The 18,324-nt window shown below is 41.6% G+C and overlaps 1 protein-coding gene across 6 annotated transcripts in view; it reads right to left on the bottom strand.

Moving 5' to 3' along the window:
- Window positions 1-18,324, bottom strand: part of LOC123972745 (cadherin-2) — a 150,874-nt gene that overhangs the window by 94,113 nt on the left and 38,437 nt on the right. For all 6 annotated transcript variants that reach the window (XM_046052390.1, XM_046052391.1, XM_046052388.1 and 3 more), the window contains one exon: window positions 13,532-15,361. In XM_046052390.1, coding sequence (XP_045908346.1) covers window positions 13,532-15,061 — 1,530 coding nt within the window. In that variant the 5' untranslated portion in view covers window positions 15,062-15,361. The remainder of the gene's footprint in view (window positions 1-13,531; window positions 15,362-18,324) is intronic.

Genomic DNA, 18,324 nt, shown 5'->3' with positions numbered 1-18,324 from the left:
AAAGTTTGCAAGGGCAAACAGGCAGGTGTGAGAATATGCCCCAATCTCCTCTGCAAGCCCGTGGAGTAGGGGAAGCTATTCATCTTGTGTGTGGCAACTTCAAAAGAACCGGAGGCCTGCAGGACAACCGCTGGCCAGTCAAACTCCACAACAAGGCTGGGTGGAGGTATCGCCAGGGGCTGGGACTGAGCCAGCTCTTTCATATCAGCCAGGGAGTGTCAAACAGTGCAGAGGGGAGAGGGTCAGCCAATCGATTTAGAGCAGGCCCACCAATTCAGAGAGATGTCTGAAGAAAAAGGCCGATCAGGGAAAATGGCAGCAAAATTAATTTGGGACAAGGCCCATATGAGTTCAGAGAGCCTGTTTGAAATGGAACTGTGCCTTGTGGCCAGCCTACCTGCCACCAAGATATCATTAGTTTTGCTTGAGGGTATGTGTAAGTGTTTGTTTGTGTGTGTGTGTGTGTGTTGTGTGTGTGTGTGTGTGTATGTGTTTTTTTTGTGTGCATATGTGTCTTATACTATACATGACCATTTTAACAAGGTCTTTCCAGGTGAGTGTGCATGTGTGTGTTTTTGTGTGTGTGTGTTGGCCACAGAGACTTTAAAGAAAGAGGTGTAATGACTCTGAGTCTCCTTCTGCCCTGGGTGAACCTCCACTTGGCACAGTCATTGCACAGAGTGGACAAGGAGCCAAGGCATGACTAAGAATGTGTGTGTGTGTGTGTGTGTGTGTGTGTGTGTGTGTGTGTGTGTGAGTGAGTGAGTGAGATAGTGTTTCTGCCTTTGTGTGTGTGTGTGTGCCTGTGATTGCCGGCGGCGCCTGACCTGGAGAGAAGAGACTGTTGAGAGCAGGCCAGGAAGTGTGTGTGAGCGGGGGCGGGGGGGGGGGATTGAGGTTAACAGAGCACAGCACAAAGCTGAGGCCAACATCTACACAGCGACTAATAATTAAAGTCAACAACTGTCTGGGCTGGCTGTGATCAGCTCTGCCATCATCAGATATCTTCGCTTTCTCTCCCATCTGGAGAGCAATGGATCCCCATCTGGGCCTCAGGAGAGCAAGATATAACACACATATACAGTATAAACACACACAAGTGTGTGGACACAGGTATGGTAGGCTCATGTGGAGCCTCTCAAATTCGAGAGTGAGACTAACTGGATCAGTACAATACATATTTAACAGGTAGGCGGCTGTATGAAAATGATTAGTATTGGGAAAGAGGCTGAACCTTTTAAAAATTACCCTCCCCATCATTATTAATAATCTTTCTCAAAAAAACAACTGTCCTACTAATATCTCAACTTAACCTCCATTTTAACCTGAATATGTAAATGGAACAAAATATGTTTTAGATACCCACCAAATCACACATTAAAAGTGTGTTATAAGAGGCACTTCATTTATAAATTCATTAATAATTAAAAGTTGAAAAAGATATTTCTTGGAAAGATTCATGTTATTCAGTACTAGTTTGGGAGAAAATAGGAATCCTTGAAAAGGAAAGCTTAGCTTAAACCTAAGTAAATATCCATTAATTACTCATTAATTATTGGATATGCTGACAATTAAAGGGGCTAAATTAAGTTTTTTTTATGAAATGAAAATAAAATAAGTAAATAATTTAAAGAAAAAACATGTGAGAATCAGATCGATTTTGGGTGTAAAGACAGTAAACATAGGAAAGGCTTGAGTCACAGAGGGACCTCTGCTTTGTTTTGGAACCCACAAAACTGACACAGAGTGTGCTTTAATCCTATTCTCTATTCTTTATCCTACTAACATTAGTGCAAAGCATGTAAAACATATTGTGATTTTGTGCTTTAGTTGTCACAAATTTTTGTGTAGATTGGACTCACATCTAGGAGAAGTTTTTAAAAAGTGGCCTATATGACAAGCTGCAGCTCAAGTCAGGAAAGGCGTGGATATAAGGTTTGTGAATATGCGACATACTATGTGGGGTAACAGGCCAAAACAGACATTTACCTTGGTTATATGGTCATCTGCTGGTGCTGCTCTCCTTTGCGTCTGAGATGTGTGTAGCACTCTATGCCAACCATGTGAATTTCACTTAAACAGGTGGTATTATGCTCATTTTCAGGTTCAAAATCTTATTTAGTTTTTGTACCAGAACAGGTTTACATGGTTTAATTTTCACCATATTTTACACCATATTTTTTGTCAAACTGCACATTGCTGCAGCTCCTCTTTTCATCCTGTGTGTTGAAGGCTTTGTTTTAGCTATGGAGTGATACATCTTGTCTCTAAATGATATTTGTTGGGAGTTGCACATGCGCAGTTCCTAGTTAAGGACTACTAGCCAATCAGAAGCAGAGAAGGGCGGGCCAATGAGAAGCCAGTAAATATGGCTTCGTGTCAGCTGTACATGTTGCCGACCAGCTTGGCAACATAGACTGGAGCAAGAGTTTCAGAGTGGTGAGTTATTAATTTGTAACAAATGTATCTTTCATCCATAAAGTTTTAACTGAGCTCTGTCTCTACATCACAGTAACAACTTGGGCGTGTCGGACTAGACGCTTGGCGAGCATTATATGAGGTGCATTTAACTTTCATCACTGTGACATCACAAGAATGAAAAGGAAGCAGCTGGACCACAAACAAGCTGTTTTCAAGCAGTTCAGAGCAGAGTTTTCTGTGGGAGATGGAAACTCCCTTTGGGCTGGACTTTGGGCTTTTTCATTTTGTAAACCTATTACATGCACAAAAAAGGTATGTAACTCAATAATGGAGAGGGAAAAAGCCAAAAAGCATAATATCACCTCATTAAATGACATTTATGGTTTAGGCTGCAGTTTATCTTTTACTGATGGAATAACAAGTTAAAAAAATAAAAAAGGGTTTCCACGTCACAGGGTTCCAGCACCGCTGGCACCGGGATCCACACTGCTTCGCACACGTGGCCCCCAGCCTCCTCTTGGCTTGGACCCCTAATTATACCCAAACTATGAGAATAAGAGTCAAGTAATAATTATCCTTCAAATGTAATTATTTCACCACAGTTCCAGTAAGGACAATAAGAACTGTTATCAGGTGACAACATTCCCTATTAGGCTGAAACAAACCATTATAACCACATAAAGAATAACCATATCCACAACCATAAACAGTATGAAAATAACATTTATCACAGGTGTAACACATACATGCATCCACATGCATGCAAACTTGCATGCATACAACTGCTTGCCTCTCCTTTCTAATCAATGTGGACAGACACAACAAAAACATCTTCCAATTATGCAGAGGCACTCAAACATAAACCCCCCACAGGAACAGAAGCAGAAACCAACCAGAGCCTGTGACTTGAGAAGACAGACCTTTGTACTGTGACAAGTTTTAAATTCCGTCTGAACTTTCAATCAAACCCATTCCCACAGCAAGTGTGGGGGGGAAATTCCTTTTTGTTCTGCACTCACAGTAAAATGTCAGACAATATTGAAAACAGTCTCGTATCGCTCCCTGTCTGTTTGTCTTACAGCGAGACATGGTTTAAATACGTCATGAGGAGCAGCAGTTAATTGTTAAGCATTGATTCACCACTGATTCAGTATTGAAGTTTGGTTGGCGTCGATTGCCTCTTTAATTCAGTTGTGGTGTGGACATGTTGCCCTGTTCTCGTTTGATCTAATTCAGTTTGTCTCTGGAGGGCACACTGTGTAGCCTCCACTCCAACACACACCTCACACACACAGACTGCTAAATCTTTCTCTGTCACGCTCACACACACTTCCTCCCACTCATGCACTTCCTAACAGAACATTCATTATTCATCATTATTAGACTTTTCCTTTAGCACCATAAGCTGTTCAATGCATCTCGCCACTGTTCCCTTCCTCCGCAATACATAATTCAGTACAAAACTGTGCTTTTAGCCTCAGAGTATGCAAATTCCACTTTTGATTATCATAATCAGCTGATGTGATGGAGTGTGTGTGTGTGTGTGTGTGTGTGTGTGTGTGTGTGTGTGTGTGTGTGTGTGCGTGTGCGGTGGCTCGTCGAGTGATTGTTTGTTTTATTGCTTCAGTGCTCCACTCTGGTGGTGTATACTTCACATCATATTTTTAGCTGAGGCAGACGAGCTTGGAAAAGGCCACTGGAGGCTTAACTCACTGCTGTATATTTAAAGGGCAAATCGCCCACATATATGCCACCTCGTGCCACGGCCAAGAGGAATGGCTTTTACCATCGGGAACCAAAAGTCTGTGTCTGTGTGTAATAATGAAATGGAATTTTCCAGCACTGTTTATAATGTTTTTTTATTACTTTGTTATTAGTATTGAGTTTTGTGAAAAGGGGAATACTATTGATTTTTTTTGGCACAAACAGGTTGTGTGAGATATGTAAACCATGGTACACAAACAGTTACTTACATATAAATAATGAATATAATTGGTAATTTACTGTAATTACATTTTGTAATATAGTGTTTAGAAAGCAGAATTTAATATTATATAATAAGATGTATGGAGTGTACTGTATATACTGTGTGCTTTATTAATACTGTGTAGTTGAATTATCTATGTGTTTTTGCTGGCATGCCTCTCAGGATGTATTAAAATATTAAACTGTGTGTCTGCATCTGTCAGCGAGAAGATTCCCCACGATCTTCCTCCTCCTACTTCTTCACCTCTGAGGCCCGCTCCCGTCAGGTTCAACCTATCACCCATATACTCTGCTCTCACCTGGCCTCCTGATCATCCCAATCTGACCCTGCTCTCTTCTTCTGACCTCACCATGCACATCCTCTCTTCTGTGGCTGAGCCTCTTCCCTGTCTTCCATGGCCTCTGGGAGAGATGCCCAGTTTTCATAATGAATAAGTGTTCAAAGAAAAGTATTTAAATATTGAAATTATTATTACAATCCTAGAGAAACTAGAGCCGCTGTAATCCACTTTTTATATTAATAATGCATTAAATTAGTTTTACTGTGTATTTCAGCGTACTGCTAATTATTTTGTTTTAAAGCCAGCACTTTACTGTTTGGTTCAATCTCATTTTTTTCCATCAACCTTGTTTTCAGCCTCGGCAGGCAGCTGTATTCAACTAAAGATCACTCATAACCTCACTGTGTGCTATCTGTCTAGCACCAAACAGCAGACATGCAGACTAGCTGGTGAACATAGTTGAGCATTTAGCAGATAAAGAGCCTGATATTTTGCTCAGGAGACCAAAAACACAGCTAAAAGAGAGTGAATGTTGGATTTACATTTGCCAGGTGCCCAGAAACATAACTATAATAATAAATAAATTATGATGAACGTTGTCATGTCTCTGTTGGATGTGTAATTAGACCACTGTAGTATTTGTTCTCCTTAACAAATCCAATTAACGCAAACACTATTTTTATATTTAACCTTTTTAACTTTGCCAGAAACAAGCTTTGAATCTCAACTTTTTCTCACAACCCGGGTTTCCATCAACGTTGTTTTTATGTGCATTTTGAAGTATCGCATTAGAAAAGGAAAGAAAAAAAATTAGAAAAAAAAACTTTCACTTGAGGTGGTTTTTGCCTTTGTTGAAAAAGAGTTAATGCATTACATGGAAGATGGCAATGCTTTTGCGGAAGTTCTGACGCAGCAAACACGTAGCTAACGACTGATCAGCTGTTTCCACTGTCGCCGTCTTGCCGGAGATAAGGCTGGTAGCAGCTTGCCCGCTTGAAACACATTCTTGAGGACCTCTCTCCATTTTTCTCTGATCAATGGGCCTCAGGTCCTTGTGACTGCATGGTTTTGTTCTTGGAATGCAACCCATACTTCTTGTTTATTACAGCCATGTGTAACGTCAACTTCTGGCATAACTATGCTTGCCGTAGCCTGGGAGGAGTTCAACAACGTGCAATGTTCCGCAACGGGTTTTGAGTTACGTTTTCTCCAGTTTGGTGGGCCTGTCACAGGTGTTACCCTATCGGCTGCAACACGTTTGTAAACAAAACAGTGTTTAATATGCAGGAAAATCTGGGCGCTTGCTTAAAATTCGCTTGACAATTAGATGGAAACATGATTGGTTGGTTTCTTTACAAGGAGGCTCATGGCACTGCTAACATTCAGCAATGTGGTTCAGTTGAATTGGAATTTAATCAAACTGAAATTTGATTATATTTCAGTAGCTGGTTATCTTTGTTTAGCTCCATGTCTGTATCTGTACCATCCTGTAATTAGTATTATTATATTATCATAAATTATTCTCTACACTGTGTGTGCAAATTTCATGAATGTGCCAAAGACAAGTAGTTCCATTTGATTAGATTTAACAAAAGCGACAAGATTTAAAAAACTAATATGTGGCATGTTATGTGACTTTAGGAGCATGACCATGTGGTAAAAAGTAAAAATGTGTGGTCTAAAACTAGATTTGTTACCATATTTAGATGACTAACTTCGCTGCCTTTAGTGTTGGAATCTAGTCCAAAAAAAGCTCAAAGCTTCCCCAACAACCTAATTTACCACAGCATTAATGTTAACATGGGAGTACTCCACACTGATTAAAGAAAACATTCATATTTTGATTTAATACTTTGATATTGGTAATGTGTTGATAATTTGGGTAATTCTGATGCTAAGATTGGTTAAAAACCAAAAACAGGCAACTAGTCAATGCTCACTTAACTTTAGCAACAGCATGTTCCTATCAACATATGAATATTGTCTCTCCTACTGGTAGCTGGTAGTTTATTTTTGTTTGTTTTTTTAAGCAAGGCTTTGTTCAAATCAGACGTCAACGGTGATGATTAACTGACAAGATGCTCTTATCAGCTGCAATAATTTGTTCCACTCAGGTTGCCATCTTCCATGTAATGCATTAACTCTGTACAGCTTTTGCCTTCATTCCCCTCTCTCTCTCTCTCTCTTTCTGTCATGTGACTTCTCTACTTCTTTAGCCTCCTCTTGTTCTCCTCTGCCCTCATCCCTCGCCCCTGCCCTCTGCTCCCTGACTCACGGGCTCCTTCAGGGCCACGGGGAGAAGTGGAGTGCACGGGCCAGGCCGACGCATAAATATTAGCTCAAGGTCACGGTCACAGAGCTCACACTGGGCTATGCATAATCATGAATTCAACTCCGGCACAGCCTCTTCACTTTACATCTTCCCTACGTCACATTACTGCACACAGCCTAAACACACACAGTATTTCTCACCACTGACACGGCTAACCTTGAAGGGTTAACCTCAGGAGATAAACCAGCTCTAACTCCAATTTGTGCATTATTTTATGTTATTACATTAACTGAGGTTGTTGAGGTTACCCACATACTAACCCACATTTCGAGGGTTATCTCCAAATGCATTTTTATATGAAGTTGAAAATGGTGCAGATGTATTCTAAGCGGTCCATATACTCTCAGAGATAAAATACTGCCATTCTCACATCCGGGAGGAACCGTGTTTTAAATTCAGATGCTCTGCTTTGCTGATTTGTTCGACATTATCCTGAGATGAAACACGGGCTATAAAGAAAGAGGCGAGATTGGAAGTAAAGGCGAGAAAGGCAGGCTGTGTTCCCTTTTGAATTCCATCTTTAATAGACTCCACAGTTTCTCCTTTTTTCTTCCTCTTCTTCTCCCCTCCTAGCCTTGTTCCCTCAGTCATCCCATCTATTATTTTCTCTATGTGATCCTGCTCCCACTCAGCACAGAGACACATTTGAATGTGGCCTCCACAGGGGCTTGCAATAAAATGGTATTTAACTGCTTTCTCCATTCTCTCGCTCTCTCTCTCTCCCCTACTCTCATGTATTTTCCTCTGTGTAAACCCTGCCCGTCCCCACGCTGATGCCCTGGATTCCCGGCTGCCTCTTTTCATAACCTTCTCTTTTTTTCTCTGGTCTGTCTTTCTTCGGCTTGCTTCAGGCCTCAACGGGCTGCGAGGTCAGCTTTAGAAACGTGTGTGATCTCTCACTCCTTCCCCTCCTCTCTTTTTCCTTAAACTGCCTCACACATTCCTCCCCTCCGCCAATTGTAAGCCATTAACCTTTCCTCACTTTCCACCCCTCTCACTTTTCTTTCCGTCTGCTCTGTATATCTGCATGCCATTAACGCTGCACTTACAGTCCCCTTACATCCCCTTTCCTTTTTTTTCTCTCCATGGTTTTACCCCCGTTCATAAGCATCATCCCTTCTTCGTCCTGTATGGTAATCTCACCCTCCTCTGTCTTGTTATCACCCCCTCTCCTCCCTTCCTCTAACACTGTAGTCACTCTATAATTGCTGTCTCACCCCTGCTGTGCTCGGACCCGTAGGCTAAATGATTTCTACAGGGAGAATAAGAGTAGAAGCACACGAAACACAGAGCTGTTTGCAAGGAGATGGTTTTTTATCATTATTGATGAGTTCCTTGTCAGGAGGTGTGTGTGTTTACAGTTGGTGTTGGCCCTCCTATTGGCACCATCACACACTCTTCTTATTTTTATAGTCTTTTTCTGTGACTCCCTGTTTCTCTGCTTCCCTCAGTTTCATAAAGGACCCTTTTATCTGAGTAGTGTTATTTATGACTTTGAAGCAGGACTTACAAGCTGTTTCTGTGTTTAGTGTATATTAAAAAAATCTGTTTTTTTCAAATTTTTGTAACAAATACGTATTTAGAATCTACATGTGTTTGTGCATTTTCCAAATTGTGGGTTTGTGTCATCCTCCATTCAGGTCAAGGGAGGAATTTAAGCATGTGCTTAAGCAGTGGAAGAAGTATTCACTTCTTTGACTTAAGTAAGTGTGAACAGGGGACGAAATTAGCACCTGTCCCCTGCCAAATACAGGGTAAATGTTGGCTGTGGCAGGTAAAAATTTCAGGTCATTTGCCACCATGACAGACCTGATTTTTCTTATATTAATAAATATTATTTTTAAAAAAGTAAGTCTTAAGTCAAGAATAGTCATGGATTAAGGTTACATGATATATTCCATATTTCTACTGTCAGGTACCACAGACAGAGTGTTATACATAGATTTTAGAAGTAGCAGATTAAAAAAAAAAAAAAAAAGAAGAACAAAAAGAACCTGCCACAGTGGCACATGAGAACTCTGTCACAAGTAACTCTGCATTCAAGATTTTTATTAAGTAACAGTACAACAGTATTATTATCTGCAACATGTGGTATGATATTTCAGTTTTGGTTAATTTGGTAACACATGTGGTTACTTGTGGTAACGCTAGAAAAGTCTTATTACAAATCCCATAGTTCCATTCGAAATGAAACATTTATCGATAACGGCAGGCAGGAACTAGCTTTGAGCAGCTACTCAGAAAGAAAGAAGAGGAGAGGAGAGAGAAACAGAAAGAGGGGAGCTTATGCAGCTTGTGATCTTTATACGTTGCCCTAACACAACCATGTTTGCTCTTAAAAATGCCTGTGACCTACTCTTCCCCTCAGATTACAGCATAACCTGACAAATACGGGCAGAAATTGCATGCAATGAGCAAAGTTCGTCCAGTATGTGCATGAGTTGTTCCCGCCACTTGAATCTAGTGCGGGAATGGCGGACTCAACAGCAGTGACAATACAAACTAATATATATAGAGGAAACTAATGAGTGTAATTACATTTATTAACTAAAGCAGAAGAAATGCCTGCCAAAAGTAGTATCCACAATTTAATTTGATATTATGAAAATGTTTAAGGTTTATAATGTCAAAGGGGTACTCCAGCAATTTAAATTTTACTTTCATAAGTTGGGGAGAAAATGACATCAGGGACCTTCAGGAATGTCTGTCCAAATCCAGAGAAGAAATTATACAACCATTAACTTCATTTAATAATAATTATAATAATGCTACTTTAAAGTATCAAAAATAAAAGTACTCAATATGCAGAATTACCCTTTCAGAGTATTATCATATATATGGTATTATAATATTACAGATGCATCCACATGTAAGCAGCAGCTCAATGCTGAAAAGTGGAGCTAATTTAACTACATTTTACAATAAGGTAGTTTAATCTACAACAATGTGTCACATCCTTTTTGTTGATCAAACACATGCCTTTTATGTCAAATCTGTAAAATTATAACAACAGCAGAGAAATACATGGGAAACAAAGGATATAATATTCCCCACTGAAATGTAGAAAAGTAGAAGCATAAAGTAAAATAGAAACTTAGTTAACATTCTATCATTGGCTTGTGGCTAATGACGAAAGGGTTTTGCTAGAGTGAACGGCAGAAAAAAACATAATGTGTACGCATAAGTACACAGTTAAACACCTGCACTTAACTTCCTGTGACAGCCTCCTTCTCGTCCTTGCATCACACTGCCGACTTCAAGCGCTTTTGCAACATCATGTGCACGCACATTGCGCCCAGAGGCGCCGAACTGAGAAACAGGAGTTATCAATAACAGAACGGTCAATAACCGTGTTATTTATATATCTCTAGATGTCCTCGGGCTGGAGGAATCTTTTAACTTCATTTTGCAGAGCAACTTAATGCAGTGAATGTTAATGAATGATTCAACATAATAAGAAAGCTACTCTGGGAATTGGTGTGGTGTGTCAGAATCTGGAAGTATTTAATTACTGATTCACATTGATGTCTACATGTTTTGTATTCATACTGTTCTGTAGTCTGAGTGTCATATGTGGCAAAGACAATGCTGTTAATTGTGTAATACAGGCATATTTCACTAACTATGAATTATGTATGTTCATGCTGATGATATGCTAATGATGATAATAGCCTACGTCCATTTCCTGTTGCACTGGTGGATTACATATGCATGTTCGCCAACTTGCAAGGTAGCTCACACGCTTAAGTTGTTATAAAGGTGAAACAGGGCAAGATGGAGACGTTGGAATTTCCTCACAGCGAGGAAGAAACTACTATGTGTCACGTTTTCTCCCCACACGAGGTGTTAGGGAGTTTGCATTTCAAGAGGAGTGTGAGGATGGAAGAAAAGCTAATCAGAAAGTGGTGTTTTTTTCTTAATCCCAGCTCTGCTGAGGCGCCTTTTCTCCTGAAGAAAAATCTGTGTTTCTTTCACACTGCCTCTGCAATCACTTGAAACCCCATTACAGACCATGTGACAGCATCAATTAAATTCACAATTATCATGGGGCAGAGACACTCCAGCGTGAGAAAATATAGTAACACAGTATCGTCTGTGAGTCTGTGTGCGCGCGGGAGTGAATATGTGCATGTATGTGTTTGTGTATGTGTGTGTGTGAGAGAGAGAGTTGATAGAGAGCAGAAAATTGAGTCAGACAATTCACTACTTAGAATGTTTCTTGCCCTTTTTGGCAACTCTTGTGAACCTGAACTCTCCAACAACAAGATACCACAGTAAACAAAAACTCAGATCTTTGACAGTATTAAGACATTTCAAGGGCCACTCCAACAACAGTGAACTGACAGCTGGGAACTCATCGACTGCTTCTTTTAGATTTAATACTAAGTGAGCTGTTTGAATTTGAAATCAGAGAAAGGGATGAATATGAATATCCATGCAAAATTACACCTGGTGCTGTCACTGTGTCCACAAAGTTAGCCCCTAATCCATTATCAGTTTAGCTGCAGAGCCTTTGTCTCCCATTGACATCGCAGATTAGAGACTTGGCTCTTGTTTCCAGCTTTAGTAGAGATTTATCCAGACCAAACTGTTTGAGATCCCATGAAAAAAACAACATGAATCAGAGTTATAGGGCAGATTTTGAGAGAGCGCCCACAATTAAATACAGAATCACACCTTTAGACGTACATGGTTTGTGTGTCTGAGTGTGTGCGCGAACACGGTGTAGCTGACTAAGATGCACGCACGTTGTGAGTCACAGTCAACTGTGTTTGCAGCTGATTGGGCCTGAATTAGGTGTTGGATCTGGCAGGTGGAGTTGTTCTGGCCTGTATAGTCAATTTCTTCACACTCTCCATCAAAGCTTTCTCCATTAAAGCACAATCAGGTCCCTGATAGGGGAAAAACAAGGCAGTGTGTCTACATTGATCTCTCTACCTATAGTGCCTTCCTACACTGGAGCAGAGCAGGAGATTAAAAATTCATAAGCGTATTAAGATCTATAAGAGCATTATTCATGTGTGCCGTCACTGTCTAATACAGTAGGGTACTAATCATCCACATTTCTAGCCCCGCACACACACACACACACAAGCAAACACACAGTCACAATAACATTCTGGGTGTACTCCAAGTGTCAGTGCTATCATATGGGCATGTGTGTGTGGCCTGGCGTTGTTCCCTCCTTGAGTGCCATACAATGTGCTGGCATAAATACCTGCTTGACACAGCAGATTGGCACTAATGGCTTTACACGTGGTGCCATCTGTAAGCTGGACTGCTCTTGCATCTTCTCCATGGCCACTAACGGCGTTTCATAGCATTTGGTTCAGACCATCATCAGTCATAATGCAAAGACAAAAACAGCCAAATTAAATGTTGGCTAATCGTAGGCACACACAGGGAGGCTATATGTGAAGGCTGAAGGGTGCACACAGATGGGTATCTGTGTGCACCTGGATATTAACATCTAAAAGCACAAAGCAATTTGTCTATCGAGTGTGAGTCACCTCCCACTGAGCTGGAGCTCTTAACCACCAGCTCAACTTCTCACTCACACATACACACACCAACTTCTAACTCTGTGGCTTCCAACAGCCTGCAGCAGTCACACAGGGATCATTACTATTCATTTGCTCAGCAAACTGGCCACACAGGCTTATAAATTAGCTCATCTACTGCAGCTGGGTACTGAGACAGTTGGCGCATGCTGAGGACTGAGAGCGCAGCCATTACAGTGCAGGGCTCCGAGACACCTTCTGTCCAGTCCATGTGACCTCCTCCATGCTCATCTGTTCACTCTTTCAAAGGAGGTGGGAGTGTGTGTCTGGGGGTGAGACATGCCCTGTCAATGATTCTAATAAATTACAGAGCAGAGAAATAGGACTACAGACCGGTGTGTGTTGTACTGAGGGACAACGCTGTGATAAATCCTGTTAAACCAAGTGTAAATCAGCCCGAATGAAATAGCATTAGTGGGACCTTGCAGACCTCTGACCATGAGGGAGGAGAACTGACAGGTCTGACCTACAGGGAAATGAGGGAACACTCGGACTACTCTTGCTTTCTGCCTTGGGGTGAGGATCAATGGTGGAAGGAAAAAGTAAAGCTATTAATTCTCCTGGATATGTCAATTCCCATTGGCGGGTGCAGATTGGTAGTGATCATGGCTAGCCCCTTGGGCAGACGGGATCTGGGGCTTTTGTTGCGCCTCAGTACACCATTGATTAATTGAAGGTTTTACGGCTATCTGGAAGGCACCACATTGCTCTGGAGCAATGTAAATCAATTCCAGTTGTAGGTTTATAACAATGCACAAAAAAACTAGGAGCGTGGCTGTGGGATTAAATTATGCTAGCCCCTTCTTGAATAAGATGGTACCTGAGAGATGGACCTGAGGTTAAATAAGCCATGTAAGAGACTTGTAACGGTGTCTCAAATATTCATCAAACATTCATAAAATAGTTCATAGTCCTTATAAATGATGAATGAAGTTTTTCTTTTTCCTTACCCGTCCGATGAGCACAGGTTCTGGTCCAGCATATTCTTCAATCACAAAGAACTGATTCCAGATCCAGCTCCTCCTGCTGCGAGAGCGCGACCCCTTCTTTTCCATTCGGCCATTCACCTCCTCTTCCACGTCTGACTCTGCTTCTTCAAACACAAGGCCCTTCCCATTTTCTGGATCGACAGCTTGCATCCCAGCGTCTTTTGTATCATGGCTCCATGCGGGAGCTGGGTGGAGCCTCAGGACATGACTGCTGTTGACAAGTTTGTTGTCTTCATCTACAGGGTACTGAGCTGTGCTGACTTCTGTTTGAGCAGTGTGAACTGACTCTGTTAATGGGTCTCTATGGGAATCTGCTGCTCTGTTCCCCAGTCTTACTCCCAGGGGTTGCATTGTCAGCACAGACGGTGGAGAATCATTTGTTTCAGAGGGAACATCCAGTGGGAAATGTTCTGTCGATGTAAATGGTGGTTCTGTTTGGCTTATTATTACTTCCTTCTCGGGGCTGAGGCTGACCTCACTGAGAGGTGTTGACAGTAAACGGATGAGGTGTTTGCTCTTGCTATCGCCACTTTCTGAACTCTGCATTCCCAGGTTGCCCTGCCCTTTACTTAAAGCTGGGTTGACATCAATTAGTGGATTAACACGAGTGTTGGCGCCCTGGTCTCGATTAAGATCTGTAGTGGTGACTTGGCTTACATATGGAAATGCAGTCTGATTATCAAATCCAGTGTGAAACTGAGTGACAGCCATATCTTGTCTCGGCCCTTTCTGAGCCTCTAACTGTCCGTGATTAACGTCAATCAAATCTCTCTTCCTGCTCCGGCTGCCCTTGCTTGGAAAGCTCATGCTGGGAACACTCTGCATTTGGGAATTGACGATCCGGACTAGGTTCTCTTTCGACAGCAGCTTCAAAACTCCATAACTGCCAGTGAAGTTCAGCTTTCGGTTTGAATCTATGCTGAATCCTTTTCCTGGCACACCAGTAGTATGGACATTCAAATCAGGTCTACTCCTGGACCTAGATCCTGATTTAAACCTAGTTTTATTTGTGTGAAGATCTGGTTTATGATGGACTGTGAATGTTTTCTCCGACCTTCCTGTTTTAGTAGAAGTCTCGGCATTCTTGGTGTTGTTCTTAACTTTCTTCACATCCTGATTTAACTCCTTGTTATTGGCTAATATGTGTGGAGTTATTTCTTTTTTATTGACAGAGTCAACCTCTCGCTTGGGCTTGAAAGCTTTCCTCTCTTTGTTAGCTACTGATGGAGCAGCATGAGTCTGCAATATTTTGGAATAAGAAAAAGATCCAGTGTCACCCGCCTGCTCATGACTAATCAGGTTTCTAAGAGTCACCATGGGCATTGCATTCGCATCCACGCTTGCATCCCATTGTTCCGCAGCTCTGCTGTCCCCTAGCTTCACTATATGCGATCCGCCTACTCCTCTCCTCCGTACAGTCTTACTGGCACCTCCTGCAAGCCCCTCCCACAGACAGAGGGAAACCAACAGGAGCAGATTTCTTGTAATCATCTTGTCTTGGGGCGAGATGTCCTAATTTGAGCGAGGTTTGCTGTGAGGCAGTCCTTGTTTTCCGGTTGTCTTCATTCTCTCTTCTGTTTTCCCTCCTTTCATGCCCCTCCTCTCACTCTCCCATTCTGTGCCCTTCACACTGAGCTGGAGGGCAGGTGTCAGTCACTCACTTCTCCCTTCTTCCTTTTTCTCTCCACGCGCCTAATATCTTCCTCTATCTCACCAAGCCTCTCTCTGCTGGGTTTTGCCCACTCCTCTTGTGAAGCGTCTCATTCAGTTTCCTACGGAGGGTTGAACACCCTGAGAGAAAAGATAAAGATAATTAAGTTAAAACTTTAATCATTGCACTGCGTTAATTAAAAGTGGAGCAGCATAGACAGGTAGGAGAACTCAGACAGGCAGGCAGGACAGACCTTTTAACAGAACAGCAATCACATTTTCACAAGCACAGAGGGCTTTTTAGGCCCAGAACACACATCCATTTATACCTTCATAATGACCCACGTGTTTTTACTCACATCTATTAGAAAGACAGGGACAAAGTTATCATCATACTATTCTACATGGAAAAAGATAGGATAACACTATTAGAAAACGCTCTGAGCATTTACTAATGGGAATGACTGTCAAGGATTTCTGACTGCAGTGCAAAAAGGACCAGCTACGATATGAAACTAGCTTCATATCACTTTGATGTGTGATTAATTAGCTGGATTAATATTGTGCTTTGATCAGTCAGTTAGAATGTCAATACAGATGCAAGCTGTAGATGCAGATGCACTTTGTTGTACACAGCGCCTTGAGCAATGTAAGTGGTTCCTCGGCTCTCACGCATCTGACTCACAGAGCTCTCAGTGTGTCTCTCATGCACTCAAGCCTCAATTGGAAATCCTACGCCAAATCAAAATGTCAGATATCAGTCACTGTGGTTTTTTTAAGATAAGAACTGGCACATAGTAGTAGTATTTTAGTAGTATAAGCATCTGAATAGTGAATAGTGTGACTATTTGCACTAAGATTGCATTAATATGATTATTAATGCAATGTGTGCAGAAAAAGACTGATATGGATGTGTAATTCAGGAAACTCAAATTTACATGGGGTACTCCGGTGATTTGCCATTGTGCTTCCACACTGTTGGAGGACTCACAAGAGATAGATTTCAGATTCATCAAAATCGAAGCAGCAGAGATTATATCCTGACTTTTAGTCCGTAGTATTGGTCAAGATCCAAATACAATACAAATTTCCCATAAATCAACTCAATTGAAAGTTTATAAAGCTCCCTTCAGACCAACAGAACACAATGCAATTGTTTTTACATGTTGAATAGTATTCTTCATGGTAAGTAAGCTGAACTTCATGTGTTAAATATGTCCAGTGTCCCTTTAAATTACAGTTTCCTGTGAACAAAACTAGTAAACTCTTTGTGAAACTGTGTATCAAGGGTTAAGTAGTGCCAGTTTCATCTTGTCCAGTGCAGCATGGTGTGGTTTGTATGGGTGTATGACACTTGCTCCACTGTGGCGCAGACAGACCCTGTCAGCACATTCACTGGGGCATGACTGAAGTTGGGAGGTTCCTCCTGGAATACTTTCCACCCTTTTCCTCTCTCTCCTCAACATCCTCAACATCCTCAACTTCTTCTCTCTCTCTCCCCATCTCTCTTTTTCTGAACGAACCCTTTTGATGAACAGGAAAGGAAAAAAAGATTATCCACTCCTCCCCCTCCTCCGCGTTCTGTTTTCCCACCTCTCCCACTCACCACCTGTCTCTTCCTCTGCCTATCTATCTCCCTAAATCTCCCTCTATCCCCTCTCTTTAACTTGCTATTGTTTTAGTATCCTGTCCTCTCCGCTGCTCGCTCCTATCCTCTTTTCCTCTCTCTCATCTGTGTCAATCACAGGCCTGTCACTGCGTCCCTCACCCTCTGTGCACTGTGAGGCTTTAATCAATCAGCCAATCTCCTTCCTCGGCCTTGCCACATTGGAAGTGACAGGTGTCTCGCTGGCTACCATCTTGACGACAGGCTACAACACGATAATTGTGTGCATAAATCTAGTCATCAAATCATAAAATGCAGCTTACAGGATCCATCCAGTAGTTACATAAGACTGGTGGCAAAATGCTGGACAGATTTGACAGACTAAGTTATATATAAACGTCACAGAGGCCATTATGGAGGATGTGAGGCTGTTTTTGGCTGCGTGTTATCTCAAATGTACAGCATGGGGAGGCGATTGGGGTGAATTCAATGACAGAGCTCTTCTCTCTCCCAGAGGAACTTATCAGCTGGGAGTTTGATGGCCAGGCAATCATTGCTACGGGCACCTTGTTAACAAGCCTGGGGCAGGTGGCAGGATGCAGTGCAGAATATCAACATGGCACTGTCGCTAGCTGAACACAAATTTCTAACATTTTTGTGTGACATTTTGTCAATGTGAGGTTTTCTTTGCATCACTAAAGTAGGAAAAATAGTCCTTTTATTCTTCGATTCTTTTATCTTTTAAACAATTTTCAAGGCGGAAATTTCACTCAGAACAGAGTTATGGCATTTTTGTAATGTATTGATCTGTGTCACAGCCTTTCACATTGTGCTGGGCCCCTTTGAGGAGAGCTATTGTTATACCATTACCCTGGGTACATCGGCCTGTGCAGCAGTAACTGAGGATAATTGGGTGCTCCGGTTTGAAGCACAAGGGAGCTCGTATTTCCTCATTACAGTTTTATATAATGTAATACGGCAAAACTGTTGTTCTCATCCTTGTGGAACAAGCAAGCATCAGGATGTGTATGTCACCTGTAGCCTTTACATACAGTATGATAACATATAGTACCATAATTTCTAGTAGTGTAAACAAAGATAAGAGGGTAATACAGTTGGAAGCTCTTTTGCTTCCTAATTAGAGTTTTAGTAAATGTATAGTTGAAGTATATTTAAAAGGGGTTTAAAGGCATGTCATTCCAACCGTACTGTATTTCTTTGTAAGTTCTTTGCACCTACAGCAAGTTTCTCAGTGACCTGATTAATTGAGGCCATAAATATCTTAATTAATTCCACCTAACTGGTCCCATTCCAACTAAAATTCAAATTATCTCTTGGCTTGTTGGTATTGGAGGCAGATCCTCGCCATCGATTGCGAGCTGTCACCAACTTAACGAGACTGAGAATTTTAATTACGATTCACCTCCTTGCTTGCTGTCTATCTTCTTTTTGTCTCAGTAACCCTCTTGTCAAACAGGCAAACGCAGAGAAAAGTACC

This window comes from Micropterus dolomieu, linkage group LG06, assembly GCF_021292245.1.
Source record: "Micropterus dolomieu isolate WLL.071019.BEF.003 ecotype Adirondacks linkage group LG06, ASM2129224v1, whole genome shotgun sequence".
Lineage (NCBI taxonomy): Eukaryota > Metazoa > Chordata > Actinopteri > Centrarchiformes > Centrarchidae > Micropterus > Micropterus dolomieu.
The sequence above is the reverse complement of the archived record's forward strand: the minus strand, read 5'-3'. Positions and strand labels throughout refer to the sequence as shown.